The sequence below is a fragment of the Ctenocephalides felis genome, unplaced genomic scaffold, assembly GCF_003426905.1.
Source record: "Ctenocephalides felis isolate EL2017-DRISC unplaced genomic scaffold, ASM342690v1 CF-g0.4_SCAFFOLD_03573, whole genome shotgun sequence".
Taxonomy (NCBI): Eukaryota; Metazoa; Arthropoda; class Insecta; order Siphonaptera; family Pulicidae; genus Ctenocephalides; species Ctenocephalides felis.
Genome location: NW_020539727.1, coordinates 21,169,630 through 21,180,786, shown reverse-complemented (window position 1 = coordinate 21,180,786; position 11,157 = coordinate 21,169,630). Strand labels below are relative to the sequence as shown.

At 24.9% G+C, this 11,157-nt stretch overlaps 2 protein-coding genes across 3 annotated transcripts in view; one reads left to right on the top strand and one right to left on the bottom strand.

Annotated features, from left to right (window-relative positions):
- LOC113389747 overlaps window positions 1-11,157 on the top strand; it is a 109,034-nt gene that overhangs the window by 84,764 nt on the left and 13,113 nt on the right.
- On the bottom strand, window positions 269-10,293 carry LOC113389157 (galectin-7-like). 2 transcript variants are annotated; one of them, XM_026626212.1, is made up of 3 exons: window positions 10,212-10,293; window positions 3,373-3,517; window positions 269-747 (listed from the first exon to the last, which is right to left on the bottom strand). In XM_026626212.1, the coding sequence occupies exons 1-3, from the start codon at window positions 10,267-10,269 to the stop codon at window positions 393-395; spliced, it is 558 nt and encodes a 185-aa protein (XP_026481997.1). In that variant the 5' UTR covers window positions 10,270-10,293; the 3' UTR covers window positions 269-392. The 2 variants fall into 2 exon arrangements, with proteins under 2 accessions (XP_026481997.1, XP_026481998.1); XM_026626213.1 differs by lacking the exon at window positions 10,212-10,293 and adding an exon at window positions 6,409-6,445.

The following is an 11,157-nucleotide window of genomic DNA, read 5'->3' as shown; positions in this document are numbered from 1 at the left end:
AAAAATAGTACTCGTACGCGCGATGCGTCTTTCAAAGGGACGCGCGGCGCGACTTGCGCTCGAAAACATTTAATATCTTTCGATGTAACAGCCTTTCCATCGAATTGTAAAAATAATTTTGTAGTAGATAAAACAAGAAACAAAATGATTTTTTACGCAATCGATTTAAGTTGGGGCGCGCGTACGTAAAACCAATGTAAACAATCAATTGTTATTAATGTTAAAATAATTGCAAATATCCTGAAATACGTGTCAAATGATTTTATCTATGATATCTGTAAAAAAATTTCAGCCAATTCTAAAATGTCAAGGTACGGTTTGTAAAAGAATGACCTAATTGGTAGACTTACTGATCTATAATATAAATGCCTTAGGTCGGAGTTATTTCTATCCTATTCCGCGAACCTAAAAGTCAATTCCCTCACATGTCTAACATCATGCCACACCTGAACACTCTTAATATCACCCACATCATGCGAATGCAGACACTCGTGCACAAAATTACTATGTCCCTCGTATGTCACGATGCCATCCTCCTCCAAATGTATGCTGATGGTGAACTCCGCCCCTGGTCGAAAAGGGTTGGAATGGGGCTCACTTTGCTGTTGCCACTCGTTCCCCACTTTTTGATTTGTCACTATGTGGGATTCGTCTGGGTCCCCCTCGGAAGCGGGAAATATTGTCTTGCTGTGGTAGGCCACTTCTCTGGGGGGAAAATGGTGGTCGCAGCAGAGGTTGATGGAAAACCTGGGGGGAAATGAATTTTGTTGTAGTAATAGATACATGGAATATTTGGGGGATTGAGTCAAAATTTATTTATTTATTTTAAGTATATAGCCCACAGATTTCTTCCAAGAGACTTCAAAAATACAGTTATTTTACATAATGAATAACAATTAAAATATATACAAAATTACAATATATAGTTATTAACATAAAATGCTTAACATAAAATTACATATAATGCAGAATGTAACAATATTATTTATATACAGAATAAGATAAAATAATGAGATATTTGTAAAGAAAATAAAAAGGTTAACTTGTGTAGATGGAGATTATTGGATTAGGTGAAGTGTTGTGAATATCTATTTCATTATTAATCAAGTTAAAGTTAGAGGACACAAGTCAAATAGGCGAATTTAAGAGAGAATTAGATTTAGGAGTAGGATAATTGAAAAATAATTGTGAACCTTAAAGGACAGTTGGTTAAGAATAAGAGGACAGTCTATAGAATTATTGCAAAGTTTAAATAAGAACATAATTGTACAGATAAATCGACGTGAGGCAAGGGAAGGAATACCAAATTCTTTTAGTAAAGTGTTGTGGTCAAAACTAGGGTTTGTCGGTTTTCAAAACCGTTTTTTTGGCGAAAATTATAGAATTCGTAACACCGGTTTTTTAGTGAAAAAAATCGGTTTCCACTGTATAAATGGAAAATGACAAATATAAGCAAATTTAAAAGATAGTTTCAAGCGTTTTGATTCTTGGAATCATATCGGTTTAACAGCATTTGTAATCCTATCAGCCTTCTATGGTTTCCAGAAAAGTTTTGTGTTATTAAGTGAATATGTATATTAACTTTGATATTTATACCAGTATGTATATTAATTTAAATCAGTGTGACGTCTTGAAGAAGTAACTTCTTCTATTCAAACTTAAAAAAAATAAGAGTTTTGAGCCGTAGAAGACACAAATAAATGAACTAAAAACTAACGAATTATTATATCAGGCTTTAATAACAAATCTAGCTTGGTCGGAAGTGAGAGAGTATTTTCTATTTTTTGAAATTTTGTGAGTATACAAAGGATACGTCTAAGTAACAAATCGATAATTCTCAGTTTTTTAAAATCATATTTTATTAAACAAACAAAAAAATAATTAGAATTTTTTAAATTAATTAATAAAAATTGCTCGGAATAGAAAATACTCGGGGTTTGGCCTAAAATTGATATTAAACAAATATATATCATCATGTATTTAATATTTTTAATTTTTTTTTTAAAAATTAATAAATGTTTTTTATTTAAAAATATATTATTTTCAATTACTCGAAAACTTTCCGTATATAAAAATATATATCCGCTATCATAAAATATAAATATATAATAACGAATGATTATTTTCAAAGTTATTTAATCCAGATAAACTATTATTTTTTTGTTCTACTAATTAAAATTAAAATAATTTTGTTTACTATCCATAAAATTGAACAATAATTAAATTCAATCAAATCCTGCTTTAAATCTCACTAAATTTGCGGAATTTTTTTGTTATTACAAAATATTCGAGCAAAAATTGATTTTTTATATAAAATTCGAAAACCGGTTTTCTGGTAAAAGTAAAATTCGAAAACCGGTTTTCTGAAATGTCGGTTTTTGGATAAACCCTAGACAAACCACGTTCAGGGTAATTTTTTTTATCTTTTATAATAAAGATATTTCAGAAATTTTCGCTTAACCTTCTCTATCGCATCAGAGTTGTTGATTTGATGAGGATACCAAATAATCGAACCATATTTTAATTTTGAACATACAATAGAATAGTACATGCAAAGAAGTGCATTGTTAGAATTCAATTTCTTACAATTGCTCAGTATCAAACCTAAAGATTTATGTGCTATATTACAAATATCAGCTATATGATCCAGAATCGAATAAAACTCCTAAATCTTAAATTTTATTACATCTATCTTATTCTTACGCGCTTATGTGAAAAACTAAGAATCTTGCACTTTGGTATATTTAAATGTAATTTGTTATAGACACACCAAGAGTGGAGAGAGTCAAGTTGAGACTGTAATAATAAGCAGTCATCAATAGAATTTATTTTGAGATATAGTTTGAGATCATCTGCAAATAATAAATGTGGACAGCTAATAATATCAGATATGTCGTTAATTAAAAAAATAATAAATAGTAGTGGACCAAGAATGGATCCCTGAGGAACACCTGAACTGATATTTTCAATGTTGCTCAAGAATCCATTAAGATAGACAAACTGTTTACGATTATGAAGATAACTCTTAAAAAAGGGAATAAGTAAAAAATTAAGACCAATCTTAGATCATTTATTAAGAAGAATGTTATGATCAATTTTGTCAAAAGCTTTACTAAAGTCAGTGTAAATAATATCAACCTGTCCATTAGTGTCAAGATTCTCAGCTATATATTGTTTAAAATTAAGTTGTTTATAATATTTATCTCTACAGCACCTCTATGTACTTTACTGATTGAAACAAGAAACTTCATAGAGTCGTGCACTTTTATGCATGTATCTATTATATCTCTTGTAACTTTTAAACTATTGGTGATAGATGTATGATATATTCGCGGGATTTATCTGAAATTTATCTTATTTTTGTTTACTTACTTTTCTGGTTCATCTGCAACCATTCCTTTAATAACCACGACGTCTCCGTGACGGAGAGGACGTGGTACATGTCCCACAAAATGGTTATTTGGTGGCGACATTTGTGGTTTAGGGCCGGGATCGGGAGGAAGACCACTTTTTCCACCTGGATAAAAAATTGTTGAATAAATAATAGATAATATAAACTAGTGGTGTATGGCATCGTGTCTTAAGGCAAATTGCTGGAACTTCCCGTACCGTAACGAAATATTCGAGAAATTTTAAACGTTTTCAAATATATGATTACAAATACTGTATCTTTCATTATTTTTGCTATCTTATTGTTATATCTGAGCAAATCAAATGTAAATCAAAAATTATAAATCAATTTATCTCCAGAACATTAACAATCGTCATTTCATTTCGAATTCAATTTCAAAAAAAAGTTGCCCAATTTGCACAAAATTGAAAAAATGCTCCCGTATAGTCACAGTCTAAACGCATTTGCAAATAATTCTGTGCGACATTTTTACTTGTACTGTGCTTAGCTTGGCGGCATTTTCGCATTTTTCAATAGTTTTCACAAAATTGGAAAAATGCGCCATTACATAAACAGTCTAAACGCACTCGGGTAAACATTTGTACCAGAGTGGCGCTTAGACTGTGCTTAGCCTGGGTAATTTTTTGAATTTTTGGAATTTTTAATCTAAAATTACAAAAATATTTTATGGAAAATAAAAAAAGATGTTAGAATTTTTTATCCTCAACAGCAATTGTTTAGTCAATACAAGCAGAAAGTTTTTTTTAGATCATTCAAATCGGACGCTTAGTTCACTCAAAAACTGCCATTTTTTGCACATTTAGCTCTGTATCTCCGAAATGGCGGGACCTGTATTTGCCAAAAACTAATCACACATCCATTTTTTCTGAGGTATTCCAAAATGTTCAGAAACTTTCAAAACGTCGACAAATGCAAATGTTTTCATTTTCGATTTTTGGTCCATTACTATACCTACTCTACGGGAAGTTAATAAATGATAACTAGGTGTAAGTGGCATTTAGCCTTAAGGCAAATTAATCAAAAATATATAAGATTTACAAATACTTGATCAAAATTTTTGGCTAAAACGTGGACAAAAAAATGTTGTACTTATGTGCTAATTGTAAAGAAAGGGATAAGATAACAAAAATTATATTGGAAAAGTAAATGGATAACATTCGAATTTTATTTTAAAAATTTTTATTTTAATTTTGATTGGTGAAGCTGTTTTTGACGAAAGGCATACCCAAAAGATTCAGAATGACTTGAAACGTCTGCAGGAACTAGAAACTTTTACTTCGTACCTCAATTTATAATTATTATTTTTATATGATTGTTATTGTTAAAATACTTATTATTATAGTAATATATTTAGTAACTAAAGACTTATAATTTAAAAACACTTAAAAAATTGTGAAACAAAATATTTCTTTCACCAAAATACCTAAAAATTTGTAAAAGAAAAAACTTATATTGTAAAAATACTTAATAATAATAATGACAATAATAATAATGATAATAATAATAATATAAAACGCTTAAATTTGTTAAAATATCATAAAATAACCTAAAATTTGTAAATAAAATAATTATGTTGTAAAAGTATTATAAAGCTTATTAAAATACTTACTAAATTTTTAAAAAATACTTACAACAAACAAACTAGTTATATTTAAAAATAATTAAAATTAACTATAAATATAAATAAGTTTATAGTAAATAAATTAAATAATAAATAAATAAGTAATAAAATAGCTAATACTTAATTAAATTATATTAAATCTGCAAGATATTGACTTGAGCCTTATTATATTATTATTATACCGACAGCTTGTAAAATAAATAAATAAATAAATTTTATCTTGATTTTCATGTTAATAATCTACTTGTTTTTCCTTCTAATGACTCATTTCTGTGTAAATAAGTCTGTAAGATATTAAATTGGGATCTCAAACGATTCAGAATGACTTGGAACGTCTGCAGAAACTATAAACTTCTACTTCATACCTTAAATAAATTCTACCTTGATTTTCATGTTAATAATTTACTTGTTCTTTCTTCTAATGACTCATTTCTGTGTAAATAAGTGTAAGATATTAAATTTTATACCTTCATTGTTTACTAACGTTATCAAGTGAATAATTTTCATTGAAATCCAATTATAACGCAATTATATTGTTATATTTTGATAACGACGTATTTAGAAATATTTAGAAATACACAATTTGGAAATTTACTAAGAAAAGCTTTGAAATAACATTACATTTTTCTGAAAAAAAAAAACGCTTTGTCAAAGAAATTTTTAAGATAAAATTTTATCCTAAAATTTCTAAAACATTTCAAAAAAATCATACACACTTTTAAACTTACGATTGTAAATAAAATTAATAGGATTACATATTTTTTGAATTAATAACTTATAATATCAAATTATTTTAGTTATCTAAAAATAACTTCTTTCTAAAGAAATTGGGAAGTAGATTTAGAATAAAATTTAATATAAAACTATGTAAAATATTTGCTTAATAGTTTTTAAAATATTCAATATTTTTAAAACAGTCTTTGGGAAAGTTGGACAATAATAACTATTTCTAATACTGAAATTTTCTATGAACAATATTATTCCATCAAAAAATAAAAAAGTCAGTCACTAAGTAACATTGGTACACGCATGCATTTTATTACTATTTATTTGATAACTTTTAAAATATTTAGTATTTTTTTGATACAGTCTTTGGAAAACTTAAATAATATAAAATTATTTAAAACTTTTTTTAATATCATGATTATCTGCAATAACTATTACTCAATCAAAACTATCATTGAAGCGAACACTTTTTGTTTTACTATTTATTTGATAACATTTAAAATATTTAATACTTCTTAATACAGTCTTTAGTTTTTAATACGGTTTTTAACAAACTTAAGCATTACTAAATTATCTATTATTTATTATTATAAAAATTTTATCTTTTGTTTATAAAATAATATCAGTATTTTTTATCCAAAAATTTCACCTTGTATTAAATCTTATTTCTACTTATTTTATCCCTCATATCGACATTCAATAACGATTTTTTAACACTTGCACAACTCGAATCGTCACAATTTTTTCACACACTGCAATTTATTTGTTGTACTTTAATACTGTTTATAAATATTTAAACTATTTATTCAAATAACGCTGTTATCAGCGTTATAAGACGAAACGAGCTCTCCTTATACAGACGTCGAGTCTACTAAAGCGTTTCGTGATGTCATGTGAAACCAGAAATTATAAATGTATATGTATATGTATATATATATATATATATATGTATATATAAATATATATATATGTATATGTATGTATGTATATATGACTAATATATATTCGTTTGTCTGATGTCTGTCTGTATATTTGTAAATAACTATTGAAATCGTGAAGGTCAAACTTTAAGGAGATGAGATTTTGTGGTTTTCATTTTAGAGTGTGAAAAAATCTTTCTTTTGCAATCAATTTTGCCTAAGGGCAAGTTGCATGAACATCCCTTTAATGTGTGAAAAGATTAAGTATCAATAAAAATCAAGAATTTGCTATTTAGTAAATATTTTTAATTGTTTATTCCAAAATTAGAGTTTTTGCTGTTTCTATAAAGCTTTCAATGCAATTTCTAATTATTATTATTATTTTTTGTTACAATTTATTTTTGTTAATCGAGACTTTAATGTCTTATTTACAAAATTGATATGAACAAAAAAAAATACAACAATACAAAAAAATGCAATATAATTGAATATAAAATGAAAAAAGTTAAAATAAAAATAAAATAAAAACAGTAATACAAAAATAATAACATAAATGAATTTCTAATTAATATCTTTAATATTTTTTTATAATTTTGCAATATTCCTAGGCCTATAATATTTTAGTATGTTCTCTTTCGAAAAGTTCATAATTCATAACTGAATGATATTAAACCTAATATTTTTTTTAGTATAATAGTTACAACTGCTAAGTAATTTAACATCAAGTAACAATAATGAACAATAACATAAATTTAAATAAAAATAGTGCAAAATAAAGGCTAGAATTTTCAATAAAATAATATCCGTAGAATATTGATTTAATATAAAATAAAAGCAAATAATAATAATAATAAAATTAATAAATAAAATGAATAATTTTTTTTAATAATACTGGAAAAACAATAGAGAAGAATAAAAACAATAGGTGACAGATAATAATAAATATAACAAAATAATATTAGAAATAATATAATATAATAATATAATAGTGATAATATAATGATAATAAATATATTAATATCAATGTATACTGAAATGACATAGTAATAAAATTGTTATACAATTTAAAAATAATCTGAGTAAAAAAATTAGTTAATTAATTATTTAAATTAAATTTTGAGTAATTACAATATTTATAATATGTTCTGGATTTGAAATTCGTTAAAGAATTAAAATTATTTTGACGATATAAAATACTTTAACTAATTCAAATATCAGAAAAATTTATATATTTTCTCAAAATTAATTTAGTTTTTATTAAAAACCATTATGTCAAAAATGTATAAATGAAATTTTTGACAATTGTTGGGCTTTGTACCCCTTTTTCAGAGGTTTTAGAAAATTTAAACTGTTTTTTTACAGTTTTTGAAGATTCATAGTAAATAAACTGAAATGATATTAAACCTAATAATGAAATTGTTATACAATTTAACCATTTGAAAAAGAAAATCGAATTAGAAATTTGAAGTTAAAGATTTAAAATTTGTTAATGAATTAAAATTATTTTTACGATATAAAATTCTTTAACTGATTCTAATTTCTGCAAAACTTATATATTTACTCAAATTCTTACCCCTATTTTTTGTAGACAAGTAAAATGTCAAAATTATGCATAAATGAAGTTTTTGATAATTTTTGGGCTTTGTACCTCTTTTTCAAAGGTTTTAGAAAATTTAAACTGTTTTTATAGTTTTTGTAGATTCATAATAAACTAAAATGAACCAAATAATCAAATTGTTATATAATTTAACAATTTGAAAAAGAAAATCGAATTTGAAATTTGAATGTATAAAGATTTAAAATTTGTTAATGAATTAAAATTATTTTCACGATATAAAACTCTTTAACTGATTCTAATTTCTATAAAATTTATATATTTACTCAAAATTTCTTCTTCCTAAATTTTTGGTGCCAATAAGTACTAAATTAATTTTATATTTATTAAATGAAGTTTTTGAAAATGTTTGAGCTTGTACCCCTTTTTAGAGGTTTTAGAAAATTTAAACTGTTTTTTACAGTTTTTGCAGATCTTTACAAACCACTTTACAAACTACGTTTTTTACCACTTATTTTTTATCAGTTTTTACAAACTTTCTTATTTTTTTTGTAAATTTTATCCATCAATGTTTTATCTTCATGGTAAAATAGTTTTGCATGCATTCGTCGATTTATATTATATAATATAATAAATCAAAGTTTGTTTGTGTACATTTCGAAAACAGCAAAAACGACTTACAGCTGTTTTCTGCAAAACAGATTTTGGCAACTGAAATAAAACATATGACAGAAACAAATTTTGCCAAAAAAATGACTTATATTTATATCCTATGATTTATTAATGAAAAATAAAAAAAACTCTGTTCACACACACACACATACTTTTTCCAAATTTGGTCTCATTCGATCCAGAATGGCTTGAAACGTCGAGAAAACATAAAATTAGCAAATCGGATTTTTTTATGAAAACAAACTTCTCCTTCGGGAAGTTTTCACTCAATAACATATTAAAAATAACAAAAAATTATACCAAGGTAAAAAAATATATATTCCTGTATTGTTTTAGTATATGTCTTGTAAGTTTAAACAGTTTGTTAAATACGAGTATAACTAGAATATTTGTTAAAGTATAAATTTAAATTGTTTATAATATTTTCTAATATTGTACAACTCGGTAGTCTTAAAGATTATAATTACATAATTAAAATTAATCTGCGAAATGATTTTTTGAATATTTTGACAGGAACTATCGGTATTTTCCTAAGTTTACAAGAATTTGGAAGGTTAAAAGTAAAATTTACTTACATAAAATTCACTTACATAAAATTCGTAAGATGTCAATACAGCTTCCCATGTCGAACAAAATATTTATTTCGATTTAAATTAAAATGTTTTCGACTTCTGAGTCCACAGTTTGTTCTTTTCACCACCAAGTCAAAACAATTCAATATTTATTTCTTCACTTGTTAGAAAAATCGATGGAATTTGTTTAAGAAATTTATTTAACCAATTTATTTAAAACTAATTTATTTAATTAATACGACATTTGAAATTTTTACACAAATTGTATTTATAAATTTGTATGTAATAAGTTAGATTAACTGGCGATGATTGAGTGTTGAAAACAGAACTAAACTAAATTTTATATACACATACTCTAAATAATTTTCATCTATTTTAAGATACTTGCTCTAAATTTAGAAATTTATAAACACATAAATTCTGTGGGAGTGCGAAATGTACTTAACTTTATCTAGGTTAACAAAATTGGGGGGAAAAATTAGAAAAAATATTAATTAACTTCCCTTAGGGTAGTTATAGTAATAGGCCGAAAATCGAAAATGAAAATTTTTGCATTTCTCGACATTTTGAAGGTTTCTGAACATTTTGGCATACCTCAGAAAAAATAGATGTTTGTGTATATATATGGATACAATAAGTCTGGTGCCATACACCACTAGTTTATAATTTTATTATAAGAGACTTACAATATTATTTTAAACTTAAGAAATATTTGATATTTTTTTATCATTACCTGTGACTACGTGCCATATGGATCCAATAAGTCTTGTGTTGAAAAATGATGAAGACATCTCTTCTTATTTATTTATTTTTAGAACCTAGAACATTTTTATAAATGTATCAATTAGTATATTTAACACCTTATTAAATTAACACATAAGTTAAAAAATAATATATATAGGCAATGTACTAGGAAACATATTTTATGTACACTTTGTCATCAAATCCAAAAACAATAATCTAATAATAGTAATAATTTAAATTATTTTTTAGCAAATTTTGCTTATATTAAATTAAGAGATTTGGAAACATTTTATACATAATTTATTAAATAAATCTAATGACTTCACTTTTTCCTTCTTGGCCTGGAAGTTTCCTTTGTGTTTTTTTTTTAATATTTTATTTGCTGATAGTTGACCAAAATGTTAATAATATATATTGCATCCATATTTTAATTATTACTATATTTGTAAATGTCGTTTAGGAAAAGTTCAACTTTTTTACATTTTGCCTTTTTTTTCATTAAATATTTGAATTAAAGCAAAAGAAATATGAAATTTTGAAAATAACTTCACACAATTAACAATAAAACAACTTTGAATTCGATGATATTTCTTTAGCAATAAATAGAAAATTCGGGTCATTTGTTTGGTTTTTGTCTAATAACTCACGAATATTATATGAAAGCATCCATTTTAAGTTAGACAGGGTGAAACTACATAAAATTTACAACATTTCCTAGGGAACACTTTAATACACTCCGATATAAAAGTCTCAAATTAAATAAAATAAATAACTAAGTAAATAAAGTTTTAATTTCTTTACAATTTAAATAATTCAGTAATTACTAATAACTAAAATACTTTACAATCAATTTTGCAAATTTAATAACAATTACTCTGAATAAAATTTTATAAATTGTCTATAATTTTAATTTAATAAACAACTGTAAATCAATC

Coding starts and splice junctions, on each gene's coding strand:
- LOC113389157 (XM_026626212.1), bottom strand. CDS start 10,269: ATGTCTTCATCATTTTTCAACACAAGACTTATTGGATCCATATGGCAC. Junction 3,518..10,211: donor CATATGGCACGTAGTCACAG/GTAATGATAAAA, acceptor TTTTTTATCCAG/GTGGAAAAAGTGGTCTTCCT. Junction 748..3,372: donor GTTGCAGATGAACCAGAAAA/GTAAGTAAACAA, acceptor ATTTCCCCCCAG/GTTTTCCATCAACCTCTGCT.